Source organism: Ambystoma mexicanum, chromosome 11, assembly GCF_040938575.1.
Source record: "Ambystoma mexicanum isolate Mex_15411 chromosome 11, UKY_AmexF1_1, whole genome shotgun sequence".
In the NCBI taxonomy this organism is placed as follows: Eukaryota; Metazoa; Chordata; class Amphibia; order Caudata; family Ambystomatidae; genus Ambystoma; species Ambystoma mexicanum.
Genome location: NC_090934.1, coordinates 1237695750 through 1237714089, shown reverse-complemented (window position 1 = coordinate 1237714089; position 18340 = coordinate 1237695750). Strand labels below are relative to the sequence as shown.

At 49.1% G+C, this 18340-nt stretch overlaps 1 protein-coding gene across 9 annotated transcripts in view; it reads left to right on the top strand.

Annotated features, from left to right (window-relative positions):
• NEO1 (neogenin 1) overlaps positions 1-18340 on the top strand; it is a 1161518-nt gene that overhangs the window by 758390 nt on the left and 384788 nt on the right. For all 9 annotated transcript variants that reach the window (XM_069624609.1, XM_069624607.1, XM_069624606.1 and 6 more), the window contains exon 12: positions 898-947. In XM_069624609.1, the coding sequence (XP_069480710.1) occupies positions 898-947 (50 nt within the window). The remainder of the gene's footprint in view (positions 1-897; positions 948-18340) is intronic.

Below are 18340 nucleotides of genomic sequence, written 5' to 3'. Positions count from 1 at the left end.
CTCCAGTGCAGGCAGAAACCATAACCATATGTGGGTACATGATTTTTCCGTCGCACTGAGAACAAGGTTTAGCTAAGAATCTCGCATGTGTTACACAAGGACACCCCCTGTGGCATTGCAAAGGCATCTTCATGCTTTTTTCAATCTCTAGAAAAATACATACGTGAGTACATGCTATGTGAACTGCCACCAACTAAAGGGAGACTTGGCGAACTGTGAAAAATTAGTTACATGTGGAACAGGGTGCCTTTGAGACCCTACAATCCTAAAACCTGGAGTTTCTCACAGGGCACTTTACAGTCTATCTGATTGAGGGGAAAACAGTGAACCAGTCCAGTGCAAAAGCCAAAACGTTTAGCGATCTTTTCAAGAAGTAGTTTGACTCTCATCCTTAAGCCAGCACTGTTTATTTTTCAGTAAGAAATACCCAGAACTGTGACCGCCCCCCCCCCTATGAGTTCTACGCTGTGCTTGTAGATTTGTGTATGCAGAATCAGTGGTGTGGGGGAGATGGATCATCAATTCCAGACTTCAGCATTCAAGAGGCTTTGTGGGACCTAGTTTCGTACCTGATGGATGCAAAATATTGTTTTTTTTTTCAGACCACCCTTGGTTCTGTGGTTTCCTTGCACCTGTATACTTGGACACATATGGTAGTTTGCAGTTGAGACTTACAGATGTTTTTAGATACCTAGCTTGCCTTACAATGTTTTAAGTAGTATCATGCCCTACCTGCTTGACGTTAAACCTCTGCATGGATAATCTTTGTGACTATTAAGGTTGGAATGTGCTCCTGAAATACCCCAATGAGACTGTTAATATGGATGTATTGGGCCAGCTGAATGACATGCACAACCATGTTTCAAGGATCTTTACAGCTAATACTTTCTCTTCCAGTTCCGAGTGCTGCCCCTCAAAACTTAACTCTGGAAGTCCGTAATTCTAGGGTAAGTGGTGAATTATATATGTTTTCAATTGAGCTCTAAAAGTTGTTTTCGAGTAGCATTCTCTGTATGGTGCAGAATAATTTTGTTGGAGATAATAATTTATTGTTCTGCTAAAGGTGAAAATATTTGCCTCTGTGCAGATGTGGTGTGTCGCCCCGTAGGCAGTATGAAAAGGACAATGGTGTTCCATCAAGCCACACACTTGGCCACTGTTTTTAGGGCCATGCATGTTAGGCCATTCAGCAAGAAAAATTGGTCTATAAGCCTTTAATTAGGAATTGGAGGAACAACCATACAAACCAGCCTCAGCAGGTATTTCTGTGGATTTTTACAGGCTGATCCTTTGTTTTCAGTAGTCTCCCGTCATTTAGTCCACTTACACTGGCTCACAGTTTAACCTACATCCTCCAGCATTGGGTGTGGCATGGATTCACATGCTCATGAATATTCCCTGCTGTCGGGCCAGAAATCCTCAGTAAGAAAACCAAAGCAGTCTTACTTTAAAAGCTTAAAAACTGGCTTTTATCCAATCACTGGAGACTGGGTCATACTGCACCCATCCAATGACAACAGTCTCCCTGAGTCCTGCCCCTGGTGGGCATTTTCAGATTTTTACCGCACGTTTCAGTGCAGGGAGTCCTTGTGAGTTGCTCTTTGAGCTATTTTTCCTAATTGTTGTTTTCAACTAAACAAGTTCTTATTTTTGTCCTAAATCTCACATCCGCTGACTCAATGCTGGTAGCAGTGAATCGTTGCCGGTGAAGATAGTCAACTATGGTATGCAGTAATAAAATCACAGAAAAAATGCTGCCGTAACAAATAATCGCCGGAAAAATGAAGTGGTTTTACCTGGCAAAGGTGTACCCCTTTATACCATTTAAGGGGAGCAGGGGTTGCGGGGATGTCCCCCGCTCGCCTTAAATGGTATAATGGGTCTGGTGGTTGCGGGGGTGTTTTTTTTGTGTAAACGGCCATTTTTGCTACGATTTTAACACATGGAACCGTCAACTACACCATTGGATCTTTGTGGGAAGGCCTAGGGAGGCCTACTTCACGCTTCACCAATGCCGGAGGAGGGCAAAAGGCGCCTGTTCAGGTTCTGCTCCTGGTGTGGATTGAGGGACATCTACGTGGAGGACAGGCACACGAGATGCCTCTTGTCTGCATTTGGACCATGAGGAAGACTGATGCGACATCTGCCGAAATTTCCCAGCACAGGCTAAAAGACCGTTAACGGCTGTTGTCGTGGCTGAAGGAAGACTGGGCTCCTGGCATGGCCTCTGGGCACACTCAGGCAGATCCCAGATCCAATTGTACCTCTGCAGCGCTCTCCCTCGGGTAAGCGGTCAAGATCGGCTGATGACGTATCCCCACAGGGTGTCCGTAATGCCAAACATCATGCGGATGAGCCAACTAGACGCTGCGGCTCCTAGTTCGGGGCACACGCGCTCTGTCACCTTGGCAGTCCACGATAAGATTGCCTGCGGATGGGGTATTGTCTGAGACCTTTGAAACATGGCCCTTCGTCGAAGGATAAACCAAATTAACATTCCCGTAAGGAGGCCACGTAAAGGTCCTGGTCTTCATCCATGTTTTCATTGGCGGTGATGCCGCACCAGCAGAGTCCCCCCCCCCCCCCCCGCCCCCATCAACGATGGCTTCGACCACGACTTCGACAACCAAGCCCCTGTCAACAGTTGACAGATGCACCACCCACAGCCGTTGGTGGGGCAACAACCCTGTCGACGACCAGAGAAAAATCCATTGTATCGCTGCCTCCGAGGCCCATGACCGCTCCGTCCATGACTACTACGTCTTCAACTATCAATACTCAGTTGGTAAAGGAACCCGGCTGTATCTTCTGCTTTGAAGTAGGCAGCAAGACCGAAGGATCTGTTGCCACCAACAGATTTTCTTCCAGACTAGGTGGTGTGGGGGGGTGCGGGGGGGGGGGGGTTGCAAGCAGCGCAGTAATGAACCTACACAAGTTCTGAGGAGGAAACGTTACAGGAATGCCTGGACACGGGTGGCAACAACCCGATGCATGGGGTCACCAAGGCATATTAGCCCTCCGTTAGTGCCCCCTCCACAGGACTCTAGAGACATGTCTCAGGATATTTTCACTGTGCGGAGTTCTCTGGTCTCGAGCATACAACAGTGTGCCACCAATAGCAGCCCCGCCGGGTAGCAACCCCCAGGTACAGCCCTCCAAGGCCTCTGCACAGGCATCGCTCAGCCATCCCGAAGCGACAACCAATACCACCGCCCATCCCAGCAGCACCAACAGGGGACGCACCATGGACTGTTACTGCAACAGGCACTGATACCAGCACCACAGACACAGATGAGTGACAAGTGTATTCCTGTGGATGGAGACCCAATGGGTGCCGATGATACTCGAAGGCCTTCTCCCCCAGATGAGGTGGGGTCGTGCCATACCATGATGGCATGGGCATCTACCCTCCAACTTGGTGCCTGAGGGAAAGAAAAAGGAGGGTTTCCTTTACCAGAGGCGCACATCGGCCAGGAAGATATTGTCTGTCCCTTTTACTTGACAAGGTGTGGGAGCAAGGCCTTGCGCTTAAAACTCCAAGCTCTGCACTAGAAAAACGGGACAGACTAGAGAAATACAGGGTACGGATGCAGCCCCAAGTGCCTTCGATCACAGCCATCACCAGATTCCGTGCTCTCAGCCGCAGCAAGCAAATGGTCTGCAAACCCGTCCTCCAAGTCTGTCCTCCTTCCAGATCAAGAAGGAAAGAAGCTGGATACAATGGGGAAGTGGGTCAGCTACGCTGCAGCATCAACAGTCAAGACTGCTAACGCTCTGACCATTCTAGCCAGGTATGATGGAGAGGTCTGGTTCAAGCTGGGCCCACTACTAGCTTTCTTGCCTGATGACAAGACGACAGAGGCTCTCGCCCTTATTCAGGAAGAAGGTGGCCTCCGACCACGCCATCACAATAGCCATGGATGTCGCAGATTCAGGTTTTCACCAAATGGGTAATTGTGTGGCACTCAAGCGCCAAGGGTGGGTGAAAGCCAGAAACTTTAGACCTGACGTCCAGGCCAAGGTGGTCAATATGCCTTTTGACGGGGATAACCTCTACGGAAAGGTAGTGGACCATATGCTGCAAGTGATGGACAGACAGTAAGATCCCTAGGGACCCTGCAACAGCGTCTGTTCTCTTGCTTTTGATCTTCAAGGTGAAAGTTCAGCAGATCTTTCAGAGGATGCCTCCCGCTCCATGGCACAGGAAGCATACAAAAGCCGGTTGTAAGCCTTCAGAGGAGGGGTTGCAGCATCGCCGACACCCGCAAGGTAAAACTCAAATACCCAAGCAAGCCTGACCCCCACTTTTGCACCCCGGTGGGGGGGTAGTCTATCTTATTTCATCAACGCATGGAAGGCCATAACCACTGACGAATGGTTGCTGGACATACTTCACCAGGGACACACCCTGGAGTTGGAACACAGGTGCCCTTGTATTCCCCTTGTAGCAAGGAAGGAGGTACATTTGGCCCAGCTGCTCCAGGAAGTGCAAGTCCTGCTGGCAAAAGGGGCAATGGAACCCTTCCCTCTGAGGCTTGAGTGTACTCCAGATATTTTGTGGTCCGAAAGAAATCGGGAGGGCAGTGCCTGATACTGGATTTGCGACACCTCAACAAATACCTAAAATCTTTTGAGGATGGTCATGTTGCAGCAAGTGCTCGACCAACTGGAGGAAGGGGATTACATGACGCTGGACATGGAGGATGGCTACTTTCACGCCGCCTTACACCCAAAACATTAAAATTTCCTATGCTTTGTAGTTCCAGCTCTCCCCTTCAGCCCAAAGTCTGCACCAAGGGTTTTCACGAAATGCTTGGCCCCAGGGCAGTTCATCTATGTCTCAAAGGCATACACTTATACCCTTACCTGGAAGACTAGCTCATCCGGTCAGGTTCTTGGGACCTGGCGATACAGCACACACACACCATACACCTGCTGAAAGAACTCACTGTTCATCAATTATCTGAAATCCTGCAGAGTGCCATTGCAAGTCGCTCTTTTTCTAGGTGCCCGCCTCAACACAGTGGCATCTTTGCCTTACTCTTCAGAGGCGAAGGTGGTGGCCATCCTGGGGAAAATACATTGGCTGTTAACGATGCAATCCACGACCATCCAGGCATCAAGTCCCTGCTAGGCATGATGTCCTTGTGCATCCACCAGGTCCCGTTCTGCAGGCTGCAGATGAGGCCACTTTAAGAGGATGGACAGGCGAGATTACCCTCCACCTGGAATTCAGACAGTCCATACAATGGTGGGGAGTGTGCTCACACCTCACCCAGGGTTCCCCATTTGAAGTCACACCTTTTCAGGATATGGTCACCACAGATGCCTCCCTGGATGGATGAGGGCTCACACCGGGCAGTCCCACGCCAGCAGTCTCTGGCTGCCGGAAGAGAAGAAATCTGCACATTAATGTGCTGGAATTACGAGCTGTATTCTGGGCTCCCAAGTTCTTCTGAGGGGGCTGGTAGTATGGATCTTCAGACAGCACCACCACAATGTTCTACATCAGCAAACAGGGCGGGACCCGATCCCCTGCTCTTTCACTAGAGGCTCACGCATGTTCAAGACCTGTTCCTCGTCCCATTTCACCTGGCAGGCATCAAGAACACTGTAGCGAATGCCTTCGGCAGGGAGATGAGGTCCTGCTACGAATGGGAGATTCAACAAAAGCAGGTGTCTTTCCTCTTCAGCAAATGGGGCCATCCCCAGATCGACCTCTTCGACCATGGCAGAAAATTCCAAATGCAAGGAGTTAGCCATCTGGTTTGCCCAAATGGGGAGCCTAGGGGACGAATTCTTGCTCACATGGGAAGGACGGTTTCTGTATGCCCCCCCATTCTGCTTCTACTGCATGTCATCAACACACTCAAACTCTGTCACTGCAAGGTGATACTCATTGCCCCAGCATGGCCCCTCCTGCTCTACCTGTGGGTGGCTCCAACCCTCTGTCTGCCTCCTCTTCCCCACCTACCCTCCAGAGAAAGGGGGACCATCCTGCATTACGACCCAGCATCATTGAACCTTACAGCTTGGCTCCTGCAGCCCTAGAGTCTGGCCACTAATCTTCTTATGGAATGTAAAGCGTTTTTTGCCAGGGCGTCATCTACACCATCGTGTTATAGGCACAAGTGGAAGTGCTTCAGTGTGGTGCAGGTCCTTAAAGATCCCGTCTGTGTCACGGCCCCACAGCTCCTGCCATACCCACTGTCACTAGCCAAGGCTGGATTGGCCCACATCTCCATCAGGGTGCATCTGGCAATTATATTGCGATGCACCCGCTCGCTTGGTAGACCATCCTTGTGGCACACAGGCTTGTCAAAGAATTCGTGAAGGGCCTCTTCGATACTTCCCTCCAGTGAAGGCCATTGCCCTAATGTGGGAGCTCAATATCGTCCTCACCAGGCTCATGGGGCCACAATTTGAACCATTGCATCATGCCCCCTTAAGTTCTTTCTTGGAAGACCGCATTTCTGCTGGCTATCACCTCGGCCAGGTGGGTTGGGAAAATGCAAGCTCTCTTCTGCAAACACCCATACCTGTCGTTTCATGGTGCAAGCATGGTGCTTCGGACCCACTCTTCTTTTATGCTTAAGGTTCTGTCTACATTCCACCTAAAGAAAACCTTGGTGCTTCCAGTCTTCTTCCCGAATCCTGCTTCAGCTACTAACAGTCACTGCATACTCTGGACGTTGCTCGGGCCTTGAAGTTCTATGTGGCTCGCACAAAGGATTTATGGAAGACTTCTCAACTTTGTGAACTTTCGGCCTAGAGCTCATTCCACCACAGCCATTGCTGCAACTACCGAGTTTTTCTCTGGGGTTCCCCTGCTGGACATTTGCCGGGCTGCTATGTGGGCATCTACTCGCACCTTAACCAAGTTCTAGTGTCGACCGGGATGCCAGGGAGGAGTCCAGAGTCGGCCAAGTGGTGCTGCACAACCTATTTGCTTGAGGAGAGTCTGTTCCATGGGTAAGTGTGTGTTCTTCTGTTGAGCTTTGCCCCCTCACGCGTTTGTGTATCTGTACTGCTGTATAATCATGTTCATGAGCATGAGAATCCATGCCAGACCCCATGCTGGAGAACAGTTACGCAACTTGTTCCTTCGCAGTGCCCTTGGAATGGAAATCATGCTTGTTAATGCAGATTTCTGCTATTCATAACGTGATTATAAAGCTATGGTTGCATACAATCAGCTGAATGACAGATGGGCATTTGTATTTTGTAGTTTATGGCCTTTTCTTTCCTATCTGAAGCAGTTACTGTCCAGGGCTACTGTACATTGGTGAAACCGCAACTAACTCCATACTCTGTGCTTAGCTATTGTAGGACTAATGTGACTAATGCAACAGCAATTGTAAATACTAAAGAAGGTGATTTTTTGGTATGGGATGGAACTAAACTTGTATGGGGATATTACACGACACCATCCAATGCTGTCATCTCGAAAAATGAAGGTCTGCAGGGAAAAATGCAAAACAGTGTCCCCGCCAAAAATATCTAATTACAATGCCCGCAGTCTAATTGATCGAAACCCCTCTGCCATATCCTGGTTGTATAACACCCCCACCAGCCAGCCTGCCCCCGTAACCAAAAACACACTGTTAGATAACATAAAGGAAGAAAATGAAAAAATGACAGCAACATATGAAATATTATATGATTGGGCAAAGGGGGGCGGGAAGGAGAAGTGGGGGGCCCACTTTGTCCATCGCCCATGAAGCCGGGAAATACATTAGGCAAAAAAATAACAGACGGAAAAGGGAGGCGGGGAGGAGGAAGTATGAGTAGTATTATGGGTTAGGACTAGACAAAATGGAAGACCCGCGACACCCCCACCAGACAAATAAATGGTATGCAGATATGAGTGCAACAGCTAAGCAAACAACAAATGAGAGCTGTTATGTCTGCTCCCTCATTCCCCATGCTTCAGGCATGCCCAAAGTATTGTTACCCAAAGAGTTGCCTATTGTAGATGCCCAGTGTCTCCTTCATCTCACGTTGTGCAGAATTAAGAACACCTTCCAGGCACATGAAGTGACTTTTAGAATGCTGCAGAACGAGAAAACCTGCTATCCAAAGACAGTAGGAGTGGTATGTCTGGAAGAGACATTTTTTATAATACAAGGGACACTTTTTTCAGACAACAAGTGGAAGGACGAAGAAGTAATGTGTAAGGCTGAAGCACTGAGGGGTGTGGCACCAGAGAAACTGCAATGGATAGAAGAAACATGCACACCAGTATGGAAGGAACACATCTCAAAACTAACTTGGGTAACAGCCATTGAAAAACCCTTCAAGCTGCAGAAGGAAATAACTATGAACTGTGTTTTAAAGGAGTGGGGAAAGCCTCCGTGGGGGCAAACAAGAACTGTAACAAGACCCTCACCATCCCAGATCTAAGAAAAGGGACAGCGGCCCTCATGGACACGTATTGGGTATGTGGCAACCAGGCATACCTGCACCTCCCACAATCATGGAGTGGCAGCTGCTCGATGGCCACTCTGCACTCAGCACTAATGGTAATCCCGGAAAGCCACATTGATGGGAGCAAAAAGATGCGAGAAAACACCCAACGTAGTGCGGCCCAGCCAACTGTAGAGCCACAAGTATATGTCCTATCTTCAGGGAACAAGGAAGGGGTGCTGTCCCGAAACAGACGATCATCGAACTACATATCAAAGGCATCGTCACAATTGCTGGCACAGATCCCGGATAGGTATCGGTTATTCAGCTCTGCAGAAACATTCTTCGCCTCACTCATCCCAAGTATCCAGGCGCGAGCAAATGCAAAATGGCTCCAAATCACACGTTGGGAGCTGATCCAGCTGGCAAATGACACTGAAGAAGGGTTCAACGTAATAAAAGTGGAACTAAGAGCATTACGGCTCATGACCATGCAAAACAGGTATGTCCTGGACCTGTTGACAGCGATGGATGGAGGTGTTTGCCAAAAAATCGGAAGTGCCTGCTGCACTTTCGTACCTTCCGAAGACGCAGACAACAGCTCCCTGTCCCATTTGATCGAAGCAGTACATAACCTAGGAGAAAGAATGAGAATGGAAGGTGGATCAGAAGAAAGCACGTGGTTCGACAATATCTTCTCCTGGGTTCCATCGTGGCTGGGAATGACTGTGAAATTTTTGATGCCGGCTGTAGTATTCCTCCTCTTTATTTTTTGCCTGTGCCAGGTGGGTCTTCGATGTTGTGCTAACGCAGTACCGAATGGTGCAATGATGGTGACAATGGGCAACACCCGCGGTACAATACAAGCTATGCAGGAAGTACAGGTACAAACAGGAACAGATGACACACCGAGATATCAGCTAGTGCCTAGGTATCACGACAAGGATATAGTAGATAAATTGTGGCATACTACCATTAAATAGCCCCGCATACTAGAATGGTACGAGGAGGTATGGGTAGACTTGGAAGCGGAGAGTGGATGTATATACCTGACTTGTACCCCAGATGAATATGCTAGGAGAGGTGAGAGCCTGAAAGGGGTGTGCAGAGCATGGATGCCCATAAAAGGCACATCTGCATGGGATGACGCAGTAATTGACGAGGAAGAGTGCAGGAGATTGGAGGATTTAAAGAATTCGTTACTTAAGTAACGAAAGGGGGGAAATGTAGGGGAGGATTGGTCCAAAAGACCCCCCTCGCCTGCATCCCCTCCCCCAGTGAGGGCCATGGCTCGTCAGGGGTCCCCTCCTTACCACCAGGGCCCAGGTGGTGGATGGCTCACCTGCCGAAGACATTGACCAAACCTGCTGAATTTAGCTAGGCCTCGGAAACCATTTTTGTCTAACAAAGATGGTGTGAGCCCGGCGCACCGCAGCGCGGCCCCCACCTTTGGAGAGTTTCAATTATCACTGTGGCCGCAGCTCCCTGGCAGATCCGCTGTGAGCCCGTTCCCACGAACAAGACGCACATGAGCTAGTGTAAGATACCAACACTGTAACATTTCACCTTCCGCAGTGTATCGCTGCTCCCAGCATGACCCGGCCAGCAGAGCCTGGGTGGAAAAAGAACTGTAAAATGGTCCTTTGATAAAAGCAAAAGTTCCCAAATACTAATGACAAAACTACCTGCGATGGAAGCGTTCTCTCCACAACCTCTTTGACTAAAAAAAACCTGTAAAATGTATAGATATGGCAGAATGCGTGCTGATATGACATTAGGAATGAAGCACCCACATCACTGCAGTTATGCACAAATAGTAAAAGCGTCCCGGGGGGTTATTTGTTATGCGTATCATTGAAAAGATTACACCCCACGGTCCCGCGCCATAACCGAACTAATGCTGCTAGTGTGCAAAGAAAGACAAATGCAACCATATTGAGGGCTCGTGTAAAGGGTGCATGAAAATGCACCCTTCATGTGTGTGTCCAAGCCCATTATGTGCCACTGCCGTCAGTTGTAGTGGCGAGTCGTTTCTATGCGCTTCACCAACCTCACTACTACCTCACTTACTACGAATGTATAAGCATATAACAAAATGTTGTAGTTGTTAAAAACATAGTGTACGAGTAATGTGCTCGGATTGGTTATATGAGAGACATTAACAATGTTGATACGTGAAATTTAGAATGACTCAATTAGTAGTGTATATTATTTGAATGTTAATGCTACTTCCGCCTAAAATCAGCAACACACGAGGAAAAGACCTTTGTGAGCACGTGCAAGGCCATTCCCCCTCCCTCCCAGCAAAGCCTGCCAGACGAGAACGCAGAGGCCTGTGCCGCGCTGCCACCACCTCCCCCAACTCGGCTGGAGCCGCTTCAAAGATTTGTAGTTCCCTCTGCAGCACCAAAGGCCACTGCCCGCCACCTGTATTTACAACCCAGCAGTAAACCCCAACCTGAAAACACAAATCCAGAGGCGCCCTTTCTTAAGCCCCACGACCAACCGGCTAACCTTAGGTTAATGACCCTTGTAAAATTAGGACATCCAATATTATGGCAACATTACAGAAACACATCCATAATGACTTCTAACAAGACATGATGACATGTATCGCCTGTCCCATGCCCCGAGACCCAACCCCACGACATATGGTACCCGGTCAACAGGACGCTGGTAACCATCTACTGATGAATCGCCATCAAACCCCGCTCTAGGTGCATTCCTCCTGTGTTGCATTAACCTGTAGAATAACCTATTGGAAGATTTACTAAAGAAGATAACATTGCAAATGACTGAATGACTGCGGTGTGCATGGCCTAGGGCAAAGAAGTCAGGAAAAGACATTCATCTCTGACACTGGCCACAGTGGCACAATGACACCACCCGGATGAACCCAGCTGACCCGCCAGGCCCAGCCCAACCCACGAGGCTAACCAGTGACGTCCTCCAGCCGCGGCCAACCACATCGCAGCAGCACCTATAGCTAGTCGTCGCCACCCAATCCCACTGAACTTGTGCCCCCTATAGTATGTAGGTTCTGATGACGTTTTTTGTAAATATATACGCCTGTCTTTGCTATTGTCAGACAGAGCGCTCTTGGAGTTTGCAGAGTTCTTTGCATGCCCTATTCTGATTGATAAACTCCCATTTACGCTCACCCGCACTTTGTCTTGGCCTTATTCCCATCCTGGGAGAGTCCATCATTGTCTCTCTTTGCGGGGAGGATCGTGCTGGTTGGGGACGCTTGCCTTCACTATTCCCAACCATGAGATGACAATAAAATGCACAGCAAGTAAATCCATAACACATTCACAAAAACCTATTTTGGGGGTTGTGGGCCACTTTCAGGAGGCCTTCAACTTCTTGTTATTCCCCCTTGCCCTTTTTTGGATCATAAACTTCTTTTTGGTGGCCAGGATGACTTGTCCTGGAGCCACCTGCCTCTGATCCTTTTATGCCTTACATACAGTATATGGTATTGGACTGTGCCTAAGCTGCCCAGTCCCGGCGTGCTCATCGGGCTCCCCATTTTTGCCTTAAGATGATTTTATCACCCTTAACAGGTTTTGGAGAGTATGTTGGTGGCAGCTATTCTTTCGACTTCAGCAGGAGTGAAAGCCCTTTTACAACATTGGTAGCCCAATGTACCTTTTTGGTAGCAATTTGGGTACAATTTATATATTTCTTTATCCTGCTCTTAGCCATTTTGAGCTTGAGGGCTTTCTTTGTTCAATGGCAGCCTGCATATTGTTTCTAACTAATTTAGACTGGTATGGGCTTATGGACTAATCCTTACACTTTCCGCAGGGGTAGCTTTGGCTAAGTGGCCATCCTTTGTCCCAGCCTCTTTTAGTGATTAGCTCGCTGGCCTTTGGCTGCCCCCTTTTGTGAGGCTTGTTCCTGCCTGTGCTTCGTTCCTTTGCTTTCTTGTTCCTGTAGCTTGGGAATGGCAGGCGTGCTGACCTACTGAAGGAGTGTTCCTTTTGAATACTTCAGTTTTGGGCATTTCTAAAGCAGTCAACTCAGAATAGCTTGCCCAGTGGAGTGGCTTGGGCATATCCTGATTTGGATTTGTTGCCACTGGCAGTAGAGTCCAGGCTTCCTGAAGACTGATGGTGTCTCCCCACATTTACTGGGTCGAGCCCTCCACTCTGGATCCGGTTTCTTGGCCATTTACTGCTGCAGCCTACCAGGGTCATCTGCTTGTCTGTGGGTTGCTACTTGTGCCGAGAGGGCTCATGAGACTTCAACATTTCGCCAATTCTTCAGCTTTGGAGATCCAGTGCCTCCAGCTGTTGTCCCATTCTGGGATCGTTTGCTGCTCTGCTGCCTTCTTTTTTTGTTCACTGAGCTGCCAGGAGCTATATTTGCGTGTTTCTTGGTCTTCCTGGTCCACCTCTCTGATGCAGGCTTGAAGGTCGAGGTCCTGGGAAGAGCCTTTCTTCTGTTCCTGGCTCGCTGAGATTGTTGCTGGCTCAGGGTGCAAGTCCCTGGCAACTGAATCCTGAAAACCACACCTGAATAAAGATGTTTCTGATGCTTGTTAATCTGCTTAGAATCACATGCTGTGCATTTAGTCTGACATCCAGTTGTCACCGCTGTCATGATGCCTACCCCCGGGCATCCAGACCAAGTCCATCAACCCCGGAAGCAGGCATGTTACCCAGAGAAAGCCCAGCAACCCCTGTTAGGGGCTATATGGGTACAGTCCTGGCGCCAGGCTCATATGTTAAAACTTACCTGATGCAGACCATGCTGCAAGAGATCCAAGCCCATGTGAGGCTTGGAAGGGACTACTTTACCTAGGGATTATTTTGATACTCTGGTGTGGTTGTGGAGGAATACTTACCTGGGACTACTTTGGAGGCTATTTAAACCACGCCCGAAGAGCAGCACACGCTTTGCGTTATTCTGCATCCTGCAGCGTAACGCTCACCGTGCCTGCAGTCAGCATCCAGCCTCTTGCCACGTCCGCCTCGAGTCCAGAGCGCCTAGAAAGAAGGGAAAGAAGAAGAAAGGTTAGAACAAGAACATTGGGTTTCTTACCTGATTCCGGATTCATCGCACCTTTGAACCAGAAAAAGACTTTATTTTAAACGCGTCGCCAGCAGCAGCGCCGCGCCATACTCGCCGTTCCTCGCAGCATCTCTACGATCCGGTGCTGTCCATCATTATGTTGCCGCATTCCAGCACCTAAGGGGGACAAGAAAACAAGGTGAGCCGAGGGGAACAAACAAGGACAATCTCTTGCCACCATATACTTACCTGATTTTACCGCCAGAGGTATTATTCACCAGCACACCAAATCTTCTTACGCCACACCTGTAAGAAAAGAGAAAGCTAAGAGTTAAACCTTGGCATCATTTAACGGACAGTGTGGGAAAGCACAGACTCTTACCTGAAAGATTTCAGCTGCCACAGGACTATCTTCTTTTGGGTCTAAGCTGCAAGATAAACAAAGGAATTGGACAAGAGTGATTATTCAGACATTTTTGAACTCTTAAGAACTATATACTTACGGTCCTTCACCAGGAGTTTTGGAGCCAAGATTTGTCTAGAACTCTTCCAATAACCTCAAGCCAGTTAAGTAACTGGCCATCAACGCGCCCCTGCGTTCCTCGCAGGATGGAGAGCTCATCATTCAAAACTATAAGGTGAGCTTTGTGAACGGGAATATCAGAGGTGATAAATGGGGACGCAGTGAGGGGCTATGACTCAAATCCACGGGTGGCTAATTCCCTTTCTCCGCCTTTAAGAGACTACTTCTACGGGTCAAGCAGACGAAGCTAGGTGGGCCAGTCCAGTCAGTCATCTCTGCACTACGCATCACGTTGGTGGAGACCGTGGCTGTCCAGTTCCGCCCGACACCCCTGTGGGAACCAGGTGAGCCTAATAACCGCAGAGTATTGCATCTTGTTTTTCGAGAATCGAAAGGGGACGTCAACCTGGGTGTGTCTGTAACAATTCGACCAAAGGTCGATGGAACAATTAGCAATGTCTCTAGACGAGCTCCGCATAAGGCGACCAGTATGCTGGGCGGAAAAAAACAATATGAGGGACCTTGACGCGTGAGGGATTTTGGGTACACTACACGTCACGTTAGGGATGTTGGATGCACCCATGTCGACGTCCCCTTTCGATTCTCGAAAGACAAGATGCAATATTCCGCAGTGACCACTGGATGTCGAACTATATGTACAGCATGTGAATCTAAGCAGATACAATCATCAGAAAGGCTTTTATGGTAAGTAATGCATGTCTTACTCACCGTGTTTTGTAATGCTGGAGCCGTTTTTGCTGAAATACTCATCAGTGGCTCCCTTTTGGGTCCTAGGTGGTCAATTATTTGAACTATTCACCATCTGGTGTCCCTCGGGTCTGGGGTAGAGATTTCATGGAGGAGAGTCTTCTATTGTAATCTGTATTTGTGTGAATAGAGACCCAAGGGCTCTTCGGGAAGAGCAGATAAGAGACCCACCTTGTCGGGGTTTGAATTAAGCTTGGCTGGTAGATTAACAAAGTCCAATACCCAGGAAAGCAATCAAAAAGCCAGGTTATAGGTGAGCTTTCTGCTGGGCATATGTCTCATGTTTAGTCTAATGTAACCCAGATAAACTGGTGGCATTATTCTTTTAACGTGATTTTAGTAAGTATTTGTGATTTCAGGGTTCAGTTTGACAAACGCTGACAGGAGCTACAGGGATTAAGCTCGAAAACATAGAGGATACATCTATAAAACTGTTGGGGATGGGATAGCCCAAAGCTTAGCTCTCCTGGTGCTTGCAGCATCTCAGGGTGCTGTGTTCCTCCAACGGAAAGTCTCAAACTCTCCAGTGACGCTCTTTTCAAAGAAGCAAAGCCAAAAAGGTAATGGCCAACAGAATTGTCCAAAGCTTTTCTTAGAGTCCTTTAGCCTCCTGTCAAATCCTGTTAAGGATGTTTTTGTACAACCTATTTTTGAGGGCTGTACAGCCATACACCCTAAAATGGGGCTGCAAGATCTAGCCAAAAAGAATGACAAACTTCTCTTAAAGGGAGCTAGATTGGCAGAGCACTTAGACATAAGCCGCAGGAAGGGGTAGGAGGTGGACAAAATGGTGCAGTCAGTCGACTAGCTTATCCTTCGAAAATATACTGCACTGATATACTGAAATGTTTCTAAATGTCTCCAGTATAGGGTTTTGCATGCTCATTAATTCACATCCTGCTGTCAGGCTATGAATCCTCAGTACATTTAAAGCAGTTTAACTTTAAGCTAAAAATAAAACTGCTGGTCGCTATAGCCTATTGGTGCCACTTTGAATGAGACTGCCCCAGCTAATGACACTGTTCCTCTTAAGCGCCACCCCTGGTGGCCATCTTCACATTTTTACTGCATGGTTCTTGTGTTGGGAGTTCTCATGCTTCACTCCTCGTTTTTGCCTATTTTTGAGAATGTCTTCATCGTCTAGCATCATGTTGTGAATACCGGCAGTGTTGCTGGAGAAGATCCTCAGTCCAGAATTGGATCGGCAGCTTGTGGTGGCCCAGGCTTGGGACTTGCTCTCACACCATGGCGGATGCCACAAAGAAAAGTCTTTTCAGGTCCTGTGAAAAGTGCAGCCGGAAGAATATCTTGCAGGATCTGCAAACCAGGTGCATTTACCGTCTTCATCCCGACCACTATGAGGACGGATGTCTAATTTGCCAGTCGTTTTCCTCAAAGACACGGAAGGACTGCCATTGTAGGTTGGTGGTGTGGATTGAAGAGGGGAAGACCTCTGACACGGCCTCTGGGCATAGTCCTGCCACTTCCGGGGTGGCAGGTCCAAAGATAGTTGCTCCCTTCAGTAAAAAAAGGTCTAGGTCCTTTGAGGATGCTTCCTTGGTGAAGATCCAAAAGGTGATTAAATCACATGCTTCATAGTCTTTGTTGTCGATCGTTGCCGCGGCAGCGGGGACCTAGTTCGGAAGGAGGCCGGTTGCAGTCACCAGCTCTGTCGACGGCTAGCCTACCAGCAGCTGGCCTGCCTCCGTCTGTGAGAAAATCACTGGCGTCAGCGGCCAAGCACAAGTCTTCGTTGAAGAGCAAGTCATCGGCTCGACTGTCGTCGATTCAAGCCTCGTCGATGACTTCGTCCACCAAGACAGTCGCCCCCTGTCGACGACCGTCCCATCGACCAGTATCTCATCCACTAAGTCTATGAAGTGTGTTCTTCCTTTGGCTGCAATACCAAAGGGTTCGTCCACGACCATCACTTTTACCAATGCAACTATTACCATACCCTGGATTTCCCTGCCACCTAGACCCGTCAGCAGTTCCGATGACGGTCCCGTCAACAACTGCACCTTTTCCTGGTCTGCAGGTTCCATTTGTCACCACTTTCCCTAAGGGCTACAATTTAGTGAGACACGCTTCAAGCTCTGGACTTCTTGCCAAGGCCCACCAAGGCTGTACCACTTCACTCTGGCACCTATGGGATCCCCCAGAAGGTCTCCAGCGATCTACATCAGCTCTGAAGACCTTCCAGAGGATTTTTACTCTGATCAGGGAGGGGGCCTTGGGTAACCCGACCCCATTCTGCCTATCCCTCATTAGGGGTCACCGGCCTGCAGGCCTTCTCAGCTGTTTAGCCCTTCAAGGGGCTCAGGCCCTGCTGCTGCTGCACCAAGGGACATGTCCTTGGACATGTTGACCCCCTTACACACACTGGTGGCTGCAATCCAACAGACTGCTCCTAACCCTGTTCTGGCAAGAAGCCCTAAGAGGCCTCTGCCGCCTCATTAGGCCCCTGTCACCCCTCGGCCAATGCCAGTGGTGGTATCCCCTGTGGTGTGGGAACCATCTCAGACCGACACGGACACCATCACGAACGGTACACACACATACGAGTTTGATGACTACGTTCCCGCGGATGGGGAAGCCCCAGATGTAGATGCGCCCGCCAGGTCCTCTCCCCCGAATGCGATGGGTTCTTTCCACGCTTTATCAAACGCTGCCAAGAGATTCAACCTGGTGCCGGGAGAAAAGGAAAAAGGAGGGTTTCCTTTATGAATGATGGATATCCTCCAAGAAGACCATTGTATCGGTCCCCTTGTTGGATGAAATAGGGGAGGAGGGCTTAGCAGTCATGAAGGCTTATATCACTCCTGTTAAGTGTGACCGGTTGGAGAAGTAGTACTGGGTTCCAGACTCAGGCCCCTAAGTACCTCAGGTCTCAGCCTTCGCCAAACTTGGTGGTCTCGGCCGCCGCAAGAAAGGGGTCTTCAAACCCCTCTTCTTTGTCAATGGTTCCTCCGGACTAGGAGGTTCAGAAGCTAGATGGTGCAGGAAAGCGCATCACCACTTGGGCAGCTTCAACAATCAAGGCTGCTAACGCCCTCCCAATCCTGTCAAGGTACAACAAGGAGTTGTTATAGGTTGGGGCCCATCATACACTTCCTCCCTGACGATAATGCTGATGCCTTAGCCCTGTTCCAGGAGTGGGGGGGTGGCTACCGACCACACAATCACCATCGCGCTCGACATCGCAGATTTCGGCTTTTGCCAGTTGCGGAATGGTGTGGCCCTCCATTGCCAGGGTTAGCTCAAAGCCACCAACTTCTGCACAGATGGTGAGAGGCTGTTTGGCAAGGCGTCGACAAAACTCTTCAGGCCATAAAGACTGACACTGAGACGGTGCATTCTTCGGGCACCCTTCAGCAGAGCCTGTCTTATTCGTTCTTCTAAGGGGAGAGTCTCCAGACCTTCACTACCTCCTTTCGTCAGCCCTCCAGCTCTGCCACCCAGCAGGCTTATTGAGGACGCTCCCAGCCAGTGGCTCCCAGCATTCTCGCCCCACCATCCAGGACGCAGATGCTGAAGCAAGCCTGAACTGGCCCAGGACCCACTCCCCCACATCTGCACCCCAGTGGGAGGCCATCTATCAAACGTTGATCAGTGGCGAAAGAT